General features: G+C 41.8%; 1 protein-coding gene across 1 annotated transcript in view; it reads left to right on the forward strand.

Moving 5' to 3' along the window:
• SUSD5 (sushi domain containing 5) overlaps positions 1-18616 on the forward strand; it is a 50049-nt gene that overhangs the window by 16541 nt on the left and 14892 nt on the right. Inside the window, exon 4 of the mRNA XM_079113987.1 lies at positions 12841-13029. Within this exon, the coding sequence (XP_078970113.1) occupies positions 12841-13029 (189 nt within the window). The remainder of the gene's footprint in view (positions 1-12840; positions 13030-18616) is intronic.

Below are 18616 nucleotides of genomic sequence, written 5' to 3' on the forward strand. Positions count from 1 at the left end.
CAGGCTTGGATAGGTATCAGGACTGAGGCTTTCCACTACAAAAATGTGGGCTAGTCCAGTCCTGACACACAAACAACCAGTTCCCAGAAACGCCAAGGGCAGCCAGAGTAATGTTGCCAAGGGGTCCTTTGGCCCGTGGGGCAGACATCTCTGTGAAGTCTTTGAGATCTGGGGCTGTGGGCACCAACAACCAGGCTTCTCCACTTCTGTGTTGCTCAAAAGAGCTGAAGCTGCACTTTGGACTGGTCGGTGTGTTCTGGGAGTCATGGTGTGTTTTTCACATGGTAAATGTGAGAAGTGTCCAAAGCCCTACCTTATAAACACACGCATAGTCCCCAGAACTGAATGCACCAACAGTGACTTTGTTCTCAAGCTCTGCTGTCTTTGTGGCCTCTGAGCACAGACTTGGAGATAACTTTCCTGTGTGTTGTTCCACAGCAGCCTCTGGACCTACAAGGGTCACTTGCTTAGAAACAGTCTGTCATTCACTTTCCTAGAAAGGGCCTTTATGTGACTCAGAATTCTGGAGGAAGACAGAAAACACAGGGCAAGGTGTGCTCCAGTTAGAGCAAAGACCACACACTCACTTACAGAATATTTATCAGAAGTGTTTGTATTACTAGTCTGAATCCTGGCAGTGACTTGCACAGGCTCAGGTAGTTATCAGTTGCCCAAAGCCATAGCTAGTAAGAGATTGGGATGTGCAGACTTCTAACTCCAAAGCCCAGATTTTCTGTTCCTCACCTGACATCCCATGGAAGCCAGCTGCTTTCTTGGCCCTCCACGGAGCATGCGCTACCAAGCAGCCCACATGGCGTTGCAAAACCCCAGTAGGAAAGCGGCTCTGTTCGCATGGAGTTGGGTCCCTCCCTAGTGTTTACTAAGAGCCTCCAAGATCCGGCTGCTCTTTTGTTTATGCTTTATAATAATGTAGATTCCCCAGTCCTTTGTTTCTCATCTCTCCTTGGTGAAAATGAGCTGAGAGAAGCATGGGGGAGCGGGGAGCCTGAGTGCTGAAGGGGACAGCTCCGAGGGCTACATGTAGGGTCAGGAGAGGTGGGCTGGGCGGCTCCACAGTGGTGGCTACAGTCTCACTGACTGTGAAACCCAGTTTCCTAACTTGCTTGAGAACTGTGTGCCAGACATTGCATTAAGGCCTTGTCTATTGTCGGCGGCCTCAGACATGGTCCAGCACCTGCACTACCCCGCCATTCCTTCAGCCATCCCCAGCAGGTTCCACCCTCCCTGCAGAGCTGATTACTAATACTGACCAGCACCCCACCCTCCATTTGGGGAACTAAGCAAGTGGAGAATTGCAAGACAAGCAAAATGCGTCAGCATTTCCAAAAAGGGGATTATTGTAAGGAGTTAGAACAAATAAAACCACTTGAAACTGTTTAGAAAATATGTAATGCGGGCTGGGGAGATAGCTCAGTCGGTAGAGTGCTAGCCTTGCAAGCACAAGGCCCTGGGTTCAATTCCCAGCACTGCAAAAAAAAAAAAAAAAAAAAAAAAAAAGAATATTCTCATCAAGCAGTTACTCTTTGTCTCTTTAGCCAGCATTCCATCTCTCTCCTCCCCTTCATGATCGTAAAATCCTCCACACTCATGATGTTCATTACCTTACCTCCTATCATTCCTTCATGGGGTGGGGAGGGAATGGGGGCATTTCCTGAACTCCTTTAGTACAAAGTGATGCTGCAAATGTGTTCAGTACTTCATAGGGAATAAAGGAAAACAAAGTTAGTGTCTGACCAAAAGGGGCCCATTATGGTACATTTACACAAAAATTTTGTAGTCATTTACAAATAAATTCAAACAATACAATTATTTGTTAATAGGGGGAAATGGCACAATAGAATGTTAAATTAACAAACAAGCTATAAGTCCAAACAACTACATCATAGTATAACTGTTGTGAGTTATACTATTAACATAGACTGAAACATTTGTGTCTTTCCATACTATCAGAATTTACTAAATAACAGTAAGCAAATTCATCACACCTAAACAAATTCACGAATCACGTCACTTTTGCTGGCATTATGTCACTGAATACTCATGGTTCATTTGGTAACCGGAGTTTGGCAGTCACAGGTTTTTTTTGTTTTGTTTTTTGGTTTTTGTTTTGTTTTGTTTTTAAAGACAGTTTTGCTGAGCTGCTCAGGCTGGCCTTAAACTTGTGATCCTCCTGCCTCAGTCTCCTGAGTAGCTGGGATTACAGGTGTGCACCATAACTGGCTTAAAGACGACTTTGTCACACAGTTTAGGGAACACTAAAAGAACGAAGGAAAGATCAAACCTTTGTGTCGTTTTCCACATCTTTGGTTTGTGAAAGAGTAATGTGGGGCTGGGGTTGTGGGTCAGTGGTAGAGTCCTGCCTAGCATGTGTGAGGCACTGGGTTTGAGTCTCAGCACCACATAAAAATAAATAAAGGTATTGTGTCCATTTACAACTAAAAAAATATTTTAAAAAATAGTAATGGGGCTTGCAGGTTGGAGTCTTACAGTTTCTCAAGATAAATACTCCTGTCCTCATTTGAATTCTAAATTCAGTGGAATCACTGGTCATCAGAAGCTCCGACTGGCAGTGGATACCCTTTTAAATTGAAAAATGAGCCAAACAGTGTGTTTACTAGTACACACTTGTTTGCTATTACTAGTACACATTTGTTTGACAAATAAAGATCTTCTATAAAATCTTTCCTTAGAATAGAAAAGAATAGAAATTGATGTTGACACTATTAAATTCCAGCTGTAAGACCTGAGGGATCTACAAACCATGATCTCTACCTACAGAATAATTGAGAAATAGAATAAGAATAGTAAATCTATCAAGTGTCCATTTCCCTAGAGAGGAGAAGTGGGTTCAAGTGTATAGCCAGTTGTTTTCGGTAGCTCTCTTGTGAAGTTCAGGATGGGAAGTTTAATGAAAGAAACTAATTCAAGTTACACCTGGATGTGAGTGGTGTTTTTGGCATACACTTGGTTGTGTTAATGCATGAAACTGTTGTCCTGGAGCTCCTAAATCACACCAGCTAAGAAGCAGTGTGTTTCCTGATTTGAACATTTGTGGGCAATCCAGAAACATATGGCTTGTGTACCCAGACTCTCAGGAGCCTGATTGTGGTTTTCCTGAACCAGATTCTAGCCCTTGTCAATCTGGAAATTAACTCTGAGGAAGGAGATCTCCCGAGTCTGTTGGGCTGTGAATTTGACCTGAGGTTCCCCTTTATTTTCAGAACAATTGCCCTGTTCCTGGATCTTCCTTCCAAGGAACCGGTGTTGCATCCTATACGTACAGCTGTGTGAGACTGCACGTATTTGTCAGTTCTTTGATAGAGTTTGATGAAGAGCCTCCATTTTCCTGGAGTTAGACCCTGAAGGAGGAGAAAAGAGTAGGGCACTCTGGGGAGCCATAGGCAACTGAGGACAGAGAAGAGAAAGGAGGAGGCTTTTGCCCTGAGGTACCAGCTAGAATTCCATTGGTCTGACTTGATTGAGGCTAATAGGATTGGTTTGTCCTTCGGGAGGTACCCTGGGGTGATACCCCCACTTTGCCCCACTATTGAGGGTGTCTCTAGATTTGTGACAACTTTTGAATGTCTCTTTATCCCTTTTTACCATAATGATGAAATACAAACAAGGTGGTTTTGTACAAAATGAAGACAGTCACTCTGTGCTATGGGATGTATATTTTATATCCCACATCTGTTTACATGCAAAAGCTCGCTCCTATTAAAGAATGTGCATGGTGTTTAGTCTCTTTGACAAAGTGCTACTCAATCTATAAGCTGTTAGGGCAATCAGGGTAGCTTACAGCACAAGTTGTATTTTCTATTTTCTCAGCGTATCTTTTTTTAAGCAGGGTCCTTGTGAGGTAATTTGTCTGCATAAGGACTAAACTTGTAAAGTCAGAAGAGGAAATCTGAATGAAAAATTATTTCCTCATCCAGGCATAGTGACACAAACCTCTCATTTCAGCCACTCAAGATGCTGAGGCAGGAGGATTTCAAGTTTGAGACCAGCCTGTTCAACATAGAAAGATCCTGTCTCCAAAAGTTTTTAAAAAAAGTCTTATTTTTTGAAAAAAAAAAAAAATTACTGTAATAATTTGATGCAACACTTCCACATCTACAAGTTTATCCTGAAGAAATAAGATAATGTAAAAAAAAGTGTACCCATGAGACTATTCACCCTAGCATTGTTTACTATGGTGAAAAATCAGAATCATCATAAATGTCTGTTGGTTAAATAATGTGTACCACAGGGTAGCTTTTCAAAAGATGGAGGTAAACTGTAGTAGGGACATGGAAAGAGCTCTAAAATGTTCAAAAAACAAAAACCAAACCAAAAACCACTTCTGACTTCTGGCCCAGCACTTAAGTATTTTAGAAGCACCACACTGTCCCAGCAAGTGGAACAAACTGACAGATCAGCAACTCTTTTTTAGATCCATTAGAGAAGTGAGGTCACAGGGCATAACATTACCCCCAAATCTGGAGAGAGGCAGATACAGAGAATAACAAGACACCTGAGCAGGAATCCTCCAGCAGAAACCTCCAGGGAACCTGCACGGGGGTAGGAAAACCATAGGTTGCTGGAAGCTGAGTGTGAACCCGTCTGTGGGTTAATGCCACGGGACCCATTTGTACAGGGAACCCCCAGGCTTTGAGAAGTTTTACCTCCAGGAAGTCTACCAAGTCCTCACAGGGAATACCAGAGAAAAGTTCCCTTGTCCTGGCAGGAAGAGGAGGAAAGGAACTGTTTGGAAAGAGAACAGAGCATTCTGTTTTTAACATGACCTACCCTCAGGAGAAATGGCTTTACCAGAACCTAATCTGCTAGTGTTTCTTCAGAGCCTAACCAACCTGGGAGAAGGGAACTACCCAATTCCAGGCCATTCTGGCCATCCTGTCCCACCTGTATGGGAGGAATAAAAAAAAACCCTGATTAACAATAGTAAAAATTCATGGTCCAGGGGCACAGGCTCACCAAAAGACTGAGATTAATTCATAGGGCTCTAGTTAAAAAGCTTCCTCTCGACCCATAGCTTACCACTACGTTACTAATGTCTATTTACTGCAGTTTCTTTTACCCGGTACATCATGTCCACTTTCCAACAAAAGTTGCAAGGCATGCTGAAAGTCAAAAAAGCAGTTTGAAGAGGCATTGGAACCAGGCATCAGAACCAGACTCAGATGTGGTAGGGATGTTGGAATCATCCGATCCGGAAGGTTTTCAAAATATCCTGATGAATATGCCAAGAGCTTTAACACAAGATGGTAGACACAAGAACAGATGCATACTGTAAGCAGATAGGTGGAGATGCTAGGAAGGAACAAAAGAAAACTACCAAGGAGAAGGAAAAGGAAACTATAACAGAAATGAAGACTGGGGTAATTAGTAGACTGGATAAGGCTGAGGAAAGAATCTGTGAGCTTGAGGATATGCCAGTATTAACTTCCAAAACTAAAAAGTAAACAGAAAAAAAGACTGAAAGACAAGCCCGAACAGAGTATCCAAGAACGGTGGGGCACTACAAAAAGTATAACCATGCATAATAGGAACTCCAAAAGAGAAAGAAGGAGGAAAAGGATGAAGCAATCTTTGAAACAGTGATAGACCTAGAATTTCCCCTCAATTAATGTCAAACAACAAACCACAAATCCAGGAAGCTTGGGGAACACCAAGCAAGATAAATGCAAAAAGCAAATGGAAGAGAGAAAGGAAAAGAAAACCCTATACACAGATATATCCTTTGCAAACTACACAAAAATTGAAGATAAAGAAAAATATCTTGCAATAATATAGAGGGGGCGGGGAACCACCTCACCTAGAGAGGAGCAAGTAAGAATGACATCTGATTTCTCCTCCAAAAGCAAAGAAGCAAGGAGAGTAGAGTGAAATGTTTCAGGTGTTGAGAAGAAACAAGCAGGAACGCCAAACCTAGAATTCCACACCCTGCACAATACTCTTCAAAAGTAAAGGAAAGGGCTGGGGAGATAGCTCAGCTGGTAGAGTGCTTGCCATGCAAGCACAAGGCCCTGAGTTCGATCCCCAGTACCGCAAAAAAAAAAAAAAAAAAAAAGTTAAGGAAAAATAATTGGTTAGACCAAGAGAAATGGAAGGAATTTATAGCAAGTCACGTCCTGCCTTGCAAGAAATGTTAAAGTGGAGTTCCTGAAGGAAAAGTAAAATGATAATGTTAAAGTGGAGTTCCTGAAGGAGAAGTAAAATGATATTGGTCAGAAATTTGGACCTTTGTAAACAAAGAACATCAGAATGAATAACTGAAAGTAAAATTAAAACTTTTATTTTTGACATTCCTAATTGATCTAAGTAATCAGTTTGTAACAATAATAGCAACAAGATGTGTGTGTGTGTGTGTATATATATATATATATATGCTTATGAATAAGTGAAATGAATGACAGCAATGACACAAGGAATAGTCTGCTATTATAACTTTAAATGTGTTAATGGTCTAGATACACCAATCAAAAGACAGATGTTGGGCTGGGGTTGTGGCTTGGTAGAGCTCTTGCCTAGCATGTGTGAGGCACTGGGCTCGATTCTCAGCACCACATAAAAATATATAAATAAAATAAAGGTTTTGTGCCCATCTAACAATTTAAAAATATTTTTAAAAAGACAGATGTTATCATAGAGTATAAAAACAAGACCCAACTAGATGTTGTCTACAAGAAACCCACTTTAAATATAGAGACATATATGTGTAAAGTAAAGGAATGGAGAAATATATACCATGCTAATACCAATTAGGAGAGAGTTGGAGTAGTGATGCTATTTTCAGAGCAGACTTAAGAGCAATGAAAGTTATGAAGGAAAAAAAAAAGAGACATACACTTAATATGTGCCTAACAATGGAGCATCAAAATATGTGACACAAAAACTGATAGAATTACAAAGAGAAATATATGAATTTTATTATTACGACTGGAGACTTTAATATCTCTTTATCAAAATGGGCAAATCCAGTGGGCAGATCAGTAAGTGCATAAACTCATCAGCACCATCAATCAACCAGATTTAATTGGCCTACAGAGACTACTTTATCAAATCACGGCAAATTACACATTCTCCTCAAACTCACATGGACCACTCCCCAAGATATACCACATGCTGGGCCATAAAGCTTGCATTAGTAAACTTAATAGAAATCATAATGTCTGCTTTCAGATCACTGTGGACTTAAATTAGAAAATAAAAAACAGAAAGATAATTGGAAAATCCCAAAATAGTTGGAGATTCAACCATACGCTGTTTTTTAAGAGGGGGAAACGTTTATCTGATGCTCATGGTTTCATAGTCTCAGTCCATAGATGGCCAACTCCATTGCTGTGGGTCGGAGGTGAGACAGAACATCACGGAAGAAAGGTGTGGAGGAGGAAGGCAGCTCAGGACATGGCAATTAGGAAGTAGAGAAAGAATAAACAATACGCTTCTAAATAATGTGTGGTCAAAAAAAGCTCAAAAGAAAATTTTAAATATATTCACTAAATGAGAATAAAATACAACTTGTCAAAATTTGTGCAAAGAAGCCCTAGGGAATTTACAGCATTGAATGTACATACTGGAAAGAAAGAAGATCTATAATCACTAATATAAGCTTCTGCCTTAGGAAGCTCAAATTAAATCCAAAGTAAGCAGAGGAAAAGACACAATAAAAAATAGAACAAAAAATCAATGATATTAAGAATAGGAAAAAAATAGAGAAAAGCAGCAAAACCAAAAGTGGTTCTTTTTTTAAAAAAAATTTATTTTTACAGACTGCATTTTGATTCATTGTACACAAATGGGGTGCAACTTTTCATTTCTATGGTTGTACACAATGTAGATTCACACCATTCATGTAATCACACATATACATAGGGTAATATGTCTGTCTCAGTCTACTATCTTTCCTTCCCTCATTCCCTCCCACCCCATTTTCCTCTACACCATCCAAAATTCCTCCATTCTTCTCTTGCCACCTGCTGCCACCCCTCCCATTATGTATTGTCATCCACTTTTCACAGAAAACATTCAGCCTTTGGTTTTTTGGGCTTGGCCTGTTTCACTTAGCATGATATTCTCCAACTCTATCCATTTACCAGCAAATGCCATAATTTTATTCTTCTTTATGGCTGAGTAATATTCCATTGTGTATATATACCACAGTTTCTTTATCCATTCATCAACTGAAGGGCATCTTAGTTGGTTCCACAATCTAGCTATTGTGAATTGAGCAGCTATGAACATTGATGTGGTTGCGTCACTGTAGTATGCTGATTTTAAGTTCTTTGGATATAAACCAAGGAGTGGGATAGCTGGATCAAATGGTGGGTCCATTCCAAGTTTTCTGAGGAATCTCCATACTGCTTTCCAGAGTGGCAGCACCAATCTGCAACTCTACCAGCAATGTATAAGTGTGCCTTTTTCCCCACATCCACGCCAACACTTATTATTGTTTGTGTTCTTGATAACAGCCATTCTAATTGGAGTTAGATGAAATCTTAGGGTGGTTTTAATTTGCATTTCTCTAATTACTAGAGATGATGATGTATATTTTCTTCTGTGAAGTGTCTGCCCAATTCCTTAGCCCATTTAATGATTGGATTCTTTGTACTTTTGGAGTAAAGTTTTTTAAATTCTTTATACATTTGGAGATTAGTGCTCTGTCTGAAGTGTGTGTGGAAAAAATTTTCTCCCACTCTGTAAGTTCTCTCTTCACATTATTGATTGTTTCCTTCGCTGAGAAAAAGTTAAAGCTGGTTCTTTGAAAAGATCAATAACATTGATAAACTTCTAGCAAAGCTAAGGAAAAAGACAAAGAAAACAAGACTTGCTATCACAATGAAAGATGGAAAGTCAACTATAGACCCCATGATCATTAAAAGGTTAATGAAAGTATGTTATGAAAAATTCTGTGGCCTCAACTTTGAAAATGTAAATGAAATGGACCAACTTCTTAAAAGGCACAATCTGCCAAAACTAATTCAGACCAGGCAGTGGGACATACCTATAATCCCAGAGATTCAGGAGGCTGAGGCAGGAAGATTGCAAGTTTAAGGCTAACCTCAGCAAAAATAAAAAATAAAAATAAAAAGGACTAGGGATGTGGCTCAGTGGTACAAGCACTCCGGGATTCAATACCAAAAATCATAAGCCTATATCTGTTAAACAAATTGAATCAATAATTAATACCTTCCAAAACAGAGTGCACATTTGGCTCATATGAGTCCAAACATTTAAGGATAAAATTGTGCTAATTCTCTTCAATATTTTTCCAGAAATTAAGAGCAGAAGGAATACTTCCATACTCATTCTATGAGGCCAGTAGTACTCTAATACCAAAACCAGATGAAAACATTGAAAGAAAATTACGGACCAATATATCTTATGAACATAGATGTGAAAATCTTCAACAAAATAGCAAGTTTAATCCAACAATGTGTTAAAAAAAATCATAAACCATGACCAAGTGGGATTTATCCTAGGTATGCAAGACTGATTTCACATTAATAAATCAATGAATGTAATCCATCACATCAATAGGCTATTGAAAAAAATTACATAATCATAGTGATAGCTGCAGAAAAGGCATCTAACCAGACCCAACACCAATTCATGATTTAAAAAAAAAAAAAACCTTCAATGATACAGAAATAGAGGCAACTTCCTCAATTTGGTAAAGAACATCTATAAAAACCCTGTAGCTGCCAGGCATGGTGGTGCAGAGACTGAGGCAGGAGGATCAGAAGTTTGAGACCAGCCTTAGCAAATTAACAAGGCACTAAGGAATTTAGTGAGACCCTGTGTCAAAATAAAATAAAAAATAAAAAGAAGGCCTGGGGATGTGGCTCAGTGGTTAAGTGCTCCTGGGTTCAAAGGAAGGAAGGAAGGAAGGGAGGGAGGAAGGGAGGGAGGGAGGGAGGGAGGGAGGAAGGAAGGAAGGAAGGAAGGAAGGAAGGAAGGAAGGAAGGAAGGAAGGAAGGAAGGGAGGGAGGGAGGGAGGAAGGAAGGAAAGAGAGAAAGAGAGAGAGAAACCCTACAGTGAATGTCATCCTTACTGGTGACCGTAAGATCAGGAATAAGGCAAGGAGGTCCCCTCTCACCATTGCTTTTCAACATTACTTGCTGCTAATACCATAAGGAAACCAAAGTTAACTGGGGAGGAAGAACTAAAATTGTTTTTGTCTACAGATAACATAATTACCTATGTAGAAAATTCAGAAAAATTGACAAAAAACTTTTGGAACTAATCATAGCAGATTGCAGATACAAGATTAATGTCCAAAAGGTAATCACTTTCCTGTATACCAGCAATGAGCAAGTGGAATTTGAAATTTAAAACACATTATCATTTACATTAGCACCCCCAAGAATGAAATACTTAGGTATAAATCTAACAAAATATGTCAAGGTCTATTTGAGGAAAACTAACACTCAATGAAATAAAGAACTAAATAAATGGAGAGATAGTCTCTGTGCATGGATAGGAAGACTCCATACTGCTGACATATTAGTTCTTCCCAACTTGACCTGTAGACTCAACACCCCAACCAAATTCCCAACAAATTATTTTATGGATATGAAGAAACTGGATTCTATAGATTATTTGCAAAACTCAAAGACTCAGAATATCCAACTGAGGGCTGGGGTTGCGACCCAGTGGCAAAAGCGCTTGCCTAGCATGTGCAAGGTACTGGGTTCGATTCTCAGCACCACATATAGATAAATGAATAAAATAAAGGTCTAAGAAAAAAAAAAAAAGAATATCCAACTGAATATGGAAGAGGACACTATCAGACTTCAAGATTTCCATAAAGCTACAGTAACCAAGACAGTGTGATATTCACAAGAGAATAGGCTAATATATCAACGGAACAGAATAGAGAGCCCAGAAGTAGACTCACATAAATACAATCAATCGATCCTTGACCAAGGAGCAAAGGCAGTACAGTGGAGTAAAGACAGTCTTGACAACACAGGCACTGAAAAAACTGGACATCCAGACGCAGACCTTAAACTTCTCACAAAAATCAACTCACAATGGATCATAAACCCAAATACAAAATAGAACTCTTAGAGGGAAACAGAAAACCTACATGACCTTGGATTCAATGCCTTTCTAGATGTGACATTGAAGCCTTGACCCATGGAAGATATGATTGATGAGTTGGATTCATTAATTTTTTTTCTGCTCTGCAAAAACAATATCAAGCCAGGCACAGTGGTGCATGCCTATAATCCCAGTGACTCCAGAGGCCGAGGCAGGAGGATTGTGAGTTCAAATCCAGTCTCAGCAACTTAGTGAGGCCTTAAGCAACTCAGCGCGACTCTATCTCTCTAATAAAATACTAAAAAGGACTGGGGATGTGCCTCAGTGGTTAAGTGCTCCTGGGTTCAATCCGTGGTACCAAAAACAACCCCCCCCCCCAAAAAAAAAAAAAAAAAAAAAACCCAATGTCAACAGAATGAGAAGACAAAACTGCATCTAATCAAGGTCTCCTATGCAAAATATACAAAGAACTCTTACAACTCAATAATACTAAAATGAACAACTTGGTTAAATGCTATACAAAAGACCTGAACGGACACCTCACCTGAGAAGAGGATATCCAAATGGCAAGTTATGAAAAGATGTTCAACATCACACGTCGTTAGGAAATTGCAAATTAAAACAACAGTTACCACTACATTCGTATCAGAATGTCCCAAATCCAAAACACGGACACCCCCAAATGGTGACAAGAATGTGGAGCAATGACTCTCATTCACTGCAGATGGGAAGGAAAATGTCCTGGCCACTTTGGAAGACAGCTTGGCAATTGTCTCCAAAACGAATACTCTTCCCTCATGACCCAGCAGTCTCACTCTTGATCAGAGGATCAATGGCTGCCAAGGATTGTGGGAGGGAGGAATGAATGAGCATATCTCAGAGGATTTTTAGGACCGTGATACTGCTCTGTATGGCACTACCATGGTGGCTACCTGTCATCCAGCATTTGTCCAAACCCCATAGCATGTACCACACCCAGAGTGCTCCTTCAGGTAAACTGTGGGTTTCAGGTGATGAAGTGTCTATGTGGGTTCATCGATTCTAACAAATATGCCACGGGGCTGGGGGAGGTTGAGAGTAGGGGATCTTTGTGTGGGAGGAGGGAAGTAGGGATATGAGAACTCTATGTACTTGCCTCTCAACTTTGTGGTGAACCTAAAAGTTCTCCAGAAAAATAGTTTATGCCTTAAAATTTAAAAGCAAAGTACTTAGTAATGCATTTGATGTGATCCCATTTATGTTATAAATATTATACTATATTATTTTCAGATTGTATATTTATCTTTTATGGCTACACTGGTAAGCACTGCTACCATTGGCCTGGAGGTGGAGGAGGGGCAAGACACCTTCCCTTGCAGCTATAGTCTGTAGCATTTCAGTGTTCAACGGTGGGACTTATTCATCTGGGTAAATAAGGCAAAAGGGAGCTGCCGCTGGGTATGTATCTCTGGGTTCTTCTTCCAAGGAGACATCAGAAGGTCATGTTGTCTGGCAATTTTAAAGTACAAAGCTGTAGCGCTTTGTGCCACATTTATTCATTCGGTGAGTGTTTTTGTTTTGTTTTCTGAGTGCTCATCTGTGTTAGACATTCCGTCAGGTCCTGGAGTTGCCAGAGCAATGCAGAAACAGCCCTTCTGATCCCAGCTGAGGGTGCGGGTGGTCCCCATTGGACAAGGGGTTAGGGACAGGGTGGGGTGTTTGGGTTTGTTTTCTCACAGACAGAAAAAGTTCTGCATGGTTTGGAAAAGCTGACTGTGATTCCTTTCCCTCAGAGAAGCCATGTGGAGACCCACCTTCCTTCCCACACACCATCCTGCAGGGCCGCACGGGCTTGGAGATGGGGGATGAACTGCTGTATGTGTGCGCCCCAGGGCCGGTCCCAGGCCAGCGAGAAACGGCCTTCACCTTGCTGTGCAACAGCTGCGGGGAGTGGTACGGCCTGGTGCAGGCCTGCGGGAAAGGTAAGCACCCCGCCTACCACACAGAGCCCATGCGGTGCTGGCAGAGGCCTCCATTCTGCTGGCTGCATGCGGTGGGCTCCTCTGTACTCCGGGCTGTCTTAGAGGAGAGGCTTGCAGATCATTCTGCTGGGCTCTGGGCCTGGCGACGTCTCTGCCTGGGCTTCCCGCAGCATTTTAAATGCAGCATACCTACAACTGAGCTCTTCATCTTCCTTGCTGGGGGTAAAGGGTTAATAAAACCCTCCTTTCTTCTCTAAGGATGGAGTCGATCCTGGGTTAACTCTCTTGCTTATTTCCCCTGGAAAACTGGTCAAGATGGAGCAATTGATGGTGGTACGCAAGCTACATCACTTCTGATAAAGGCGACCCCCAAGTGGTAAACTGGGCTGGGAGGACTTTAATGAGTACATGAAAGGGAGCTCACCTCTGGGCTTCCCTGCATGTGTGGGTTCTTGCATCTGGGTGTGACTCTTGTGGGGACCCCCAAGAACTATGGTGTGGTTGCTACAAGAAATTGGGATATTAGCCTTTCTGGGACTTCTGAAAGTGGTGGATCTGGACTCATACATGTGAGTCCTATTCCCTTGTACCTGAGCAATTGTGAGGGATTGGAGAATGGTGGTGAGTGGAGCAAGCAGATTAACTCTGGGACAGCTGTGTGGACAGCTGTGCAGTCTTCCCCGCTGGTAAGAACTACCTGCCCTGACCCACCACCTTGACTACCTCTTGACCTGGAGCCTTCTGGCACCAGGTGTAGCCTGTGGTAATCATGTGAGTCTCAATATGTACTTGAGACTAAAAAGAGTTCTAGTGGACTCTGAGCCGGGTGTGGTGGTGCACGCCTGTAATCCCATTAGCTCAGAGGTACTGAGGCAGGAGGATCACAAGTTCAAAGCCAGCCTCAGCAAAAGTGAGGCACTAAATGAGACCTTGTCTCTAAATAAAATATAAAATGGGGCTTGGGATGTGGCTCAGTGGTCAAGTACCCCTGAGTTCAATGCCTGGCACCAAAATAAATAAATAAATAAATAAATAGTTCTAGTGGACTCTGAGTGACCAAAACCTGATCCCATTTCCCCCATTTCTGGGAGTCCCAGGTCTCTGCAGTCTTCCCTCTGCCCAACGCATTGGAAATTTCCCTAGCAGCAGAGAGCACTGTATCCAAATCACAGCCAGCCTGGTCTTCCCACCCCAGTGGGGCACAGCTCTTCCCAGGACCTTGGGCAGCTCCCCTGCAAACCTGGGCTCATGACTTCTGTGCCTCAGACCTCATGCCAGACTTTGAATTGTCTAATGGCAAAGCTTCTAGTCACCCCAAGACTCCTTCAGGGGCCATCCCTGACCTCGCATAATACCTGAGTACCAAGTGGAGGCTGGTTCTACAGAAGGAAATGATTCTAGCACCATAGCATTGCTGAATGCCTAGGACAGCTTGTCCCTGCAGTGTCCTGCAGATGGGATCTGCAGAGTGAACATCCATGAGAGTTATCTAGGCTGAGCCCTAAAGCAATGGTTTATCATCCTTACCGTCACAGCATGGACACAGCAGTTTATCCAGTCTGCTGCTGGTGGACATTTAACTTGTTTTTATTTTGTGGCTGTCCTGAACTATGCTTCAATGGTCGTTTGGCGTTTGGTGTGAACAATTTTTCCGTTGGTTCCTAGGAGTAGAATTCCTGCCCACAGGGTATGTGTATCTTAGCTTTAGCAGATGCTGCCAAAGAGTTTTCTAAAGTATTTTGATCTGTTTGCTGTCCACCAGCTATGTGAGGGTCCTTGTTCAGCATCCTCACTGACCTTTAGGACTGCCAACCTGGTGGCAACTCTGCAGTGACTTTAGTCATGACATTCATTTCTCTGCTGATAGTGAAGTTAAGGGCTCATCACTCGTTAATCAGGCATTAAAATATCCTCATATAAAATGGATAAGTACTTTTATTTTTTCTGGTACTGGGACTGAACCCAGGGGCACTTAACCACTGAGTCACATCCCCAGCCCTTTTCATATTAATTTTGAGACAGGGTCTCACTCAGTTTTCTACGGCCTCCATAAGTTGCTGAGGCTGGCTTTGAACTTGTGATCCTCCTGCTTCTGCCTCCAGAGCCACTGGGATTATAGCTGCGCCACCACACCTGGCCCGTTTAAGCACTTTGCCTACTTTTCTAAAGATTGCAATTGATCATTTACATAAAATGTTCATAATTCATGCTTTACAAATATTCCTTCTCATTCTGTGGCTTAGTTCTTTACTTTTGGAGTACCTTTTAATGAAGTTTGTTGTTGAAATCATCTTTTTCACTACTTTTCAAACTCTCTGTAGTCTACTGTCATTTTTTCTAATCATTGGCTGACTGATACGTTAGTAAAATGCAATAAAAATGAATCACTGTAAAAATAGATTCCAATCCCAGTGCCTCAGGAGGTTGAGGCAAGAGGATTGCAAGTTCAAAGCCAGCCTTAGCAACTTACCAAGTCTCAAAATTGGAAAGTAAAATAAAAAGGACTAGGGATGTGGCTCAGTGTGAGTGAGCACCCCTGGGTTTACTTCCCAACACCCTGCCAAAAATAGATTCCAAATATAAACGCAATTTTTTTTTATTTTTAAATTTGTTTTAATTAGTTATACATGACAGTAGAATGCACTTTGATACATCATATATAATGGAGTATAATTTCTCATTCTTCTGGTTATACATGATGTAGAACCACACCGGTCATATAGTTACATATGTACATAGGGTAATAATGTCTGATTCATTCTACTATCCTTTCTATCCCCAGACCCCCTCCCTTTCCTTCACTCCCCTCTACCTAATCTAAAGTACCTCTATTCTTCCCTAGCCGCCTCCATTGTGAATTAGCATCCACATATCAGAGAAAACATTAGGCCTTTGGCTTTTTGGGATTGGCTTATTTCTCTTATCATGATATTCTCCAGCTCCATCCATTTACCAGCAAATGCCATAATTTGATTCTTCTTGAAGGTTAAGTAATATTCCATTGAGTATATATACCATATTTTCTTTATCCATTCATCTGTTGAAGAGCATCTAGGTTGGTACCATAGTTTAGCTATTGTGATTTGAGCTGCTGCAAAACATTGATGTGGCTGTGTCACTATAGTATGCTGATTTTAAGTCCTTTGATTATAAACCTAGAAGTGGGATAGCTGGGTCACATGATGGTTCCATTCCAAGTTTTCTGAGGAACCTCCATCCTGCTTTCCATAATGGTTGCACCAATTTGCAGTCCCACCAGTAATGTATGAGTGCACCTTTTCCCCACATCCTGGTCAACATTTATCATTGTTTATGTTACAGTAAATAGGCAAAAGTGTCCTTCAAATTGCTACAAAAGCTTCAAAAAAGCCGGTCGTGGTGGTGCACACTTGTAGTCCCAGCAGCTCAGGAGGCTGAGGCAGGAGGATCGTGAGTTCAAAGCCAGCTTCATCACAAGCAAGGCACTAAACAACTCAATGAGATCCTATCTCTAAATAGAATACAGAATAGGGCTGGGGATGTGGCTCAGTGGTGGAGTGCCCCTGAGTTCAATGCCTGGTACAAAAAAAAAAAAAAAAAAAGCTTCTAAAAACTGTCTTGGTGCATATACTTGCCTTATTGCATACTAGTAAGGAAAAGTCACAGATTGGGACAAGCACTAGGTAGACACTTTGAGGACTCTTCTAGCAGCGTGCTCACCCTGAGATCCTTGATGTTCTCATGAGGTGCAGAAGTCGCACCAGCCGTGTGCCACACCCCAGCCAAATGAGTTGTTTACTGGCCCAGCAGATGGAGAACTAAATGCAGGTTTTGTGTGTTGGAAATGGTGTTTATTTTCTCACCGCAATGCAGAGCTCTGAACACTTCCAGCAGCTGGGCAGGAATTCTGGCCTCAGCGCTTGGCGAGTTATACAGACCATTACAGTTTTCATTGCTGTGTAGATTGGACATTTAAAAGTCTCTATGTCATTCTAAGGAATATCTGTGTATATTGATCTTTTCAAGTGAACAGCAACATTTTTTAAAATTAGGGAATCGCTTCAAATTGGACCAAGGTCATTTTCTGGAAGGGTCAGACAAGGATTGCCGTTGGATGCACTTTGGTTTGAATATGAACTAGCTGATTGGCTCTTCATCCATTCACTCATTCCACATCCCATCATTTGGCAGGATCCTAAGTGTTATGTGCACAAAGTTGAGTCAAACATTCCCAACCCTGATGGAAACACTAGTAATGAGGTGCCTCAAAGGAGACAGTGAAGCAGAGGATGACCAGGTAGCAGGGAAAGCTGAAAATAGAGGTGTTGCCAAAGGTGACCTTTTAAAGAAGGTGTGTTTCCTGAGGATTTAAAGAGATGAAAAGTTGAAGAGTGTGTGTTGACCTGACAGGTGGGGTGAGGACAAGAGCCCAGGGCAAGCAACTCGCTCTCGAATTCCCACTGTTCATGAATAGAACTAGGGAAGACACAGAGGGTATAACTAGAAGAAGAGTAGGGGTCCAAGGAGCTTATGGAGTTTTGTTTTGTTTACTAGCTTGATTAATTTTGTTATTTTTAACGTGATTTATTTTTAAGAGATTCGAGCTTATTTAAATGATGATGGAAAGGATCATAAGAGAAGGGGAGAAAGAGCAATCCTCTTCACTTTCCTGAGCCTTCATTTGCTCTTATGAAAAAATGAGGCAGCAGCACACGCCTATAATCCCAGCTACTCTGGAGGTAGAGGCATTCCAGCCTCAGCGACTTAGGGAAGCCCTGTCTCGAGATAAAATAAAAGCGGATAGGAATGTGGCTCAGTGGTGGAGAATTCCTGGGTTCAATCCCCAGTACCACGGGGGGAAAAAAAAGAAAAAATAAGTCCTGTTTATCACATAGTTACCTCATAGGGTTCCTGGGGTTCTTTTAACCTTGGCCACTAATGTACATAGGTGAGGACTTACTTTACCTTCCATTTTCTCCCCTCTGTTGTTATGTCTCTAGCTTTGGACTCTAGTACCCTGGTCTGGATCTGGCCATTTCGTCTTCTGTTCTACGTTCCAACCCACACATCTTCCTTTTGGTCTCCATTCCCAGCTTGGCAGCAGGAAATGTCTGGCATACCTCTCTCGTATACTCAGTATCTAACTATAGTGGGTGTTTGCCCTAATTACAGAAAAATCCTGTTGCTTTCTCCTTAAGCACTTAGGCCTTGGATTTCCATCCCGGATCCGGTTTCCTGTGGGCTGTTTATCCTGCCACGTCCCACGTTCATCTTCAAAGCCATGTTTTCTCCTTGGCCACCAGCCCCCTCGGAACAGTCTCTGTGCCTGGTCACATGGTCCCAGTGTTGGCCTGTCTAAGGTGGCGTTCAGAGCACTCTCATGCCCTGTTGCCATCTCACCTTGTCTGCAACACCTGTGTGTCGGGATCCTTTTTTTTTGCAGTACTGGGGATCAAACTCAGGGCCTTGTGCTTGAGAGGCAAGCACTCTACCAACTGAGCTATCTCCCCAACCCGTGTGTCGGGATCTTTAGCCCCCTTGCTCTTCTCGGCCAGTGACAAGGGTAGGGGACAGTCCCCAACAAGGCCAGACTGAGAAAGGTAGGGCC

The sequence above is a fragment of the Sciurus vulgaris genome (genome assembly GCF_902686455.1).
Source record: "Sciurus vulgaris genome assembly, chromosome: 16".
NCBI classification, from domain to species: Eukaryota; Metazoa; Chordata; class Mammalia; order Rodentia; family Sciuridae; genus Sciurus; species Sciurus vulgaris.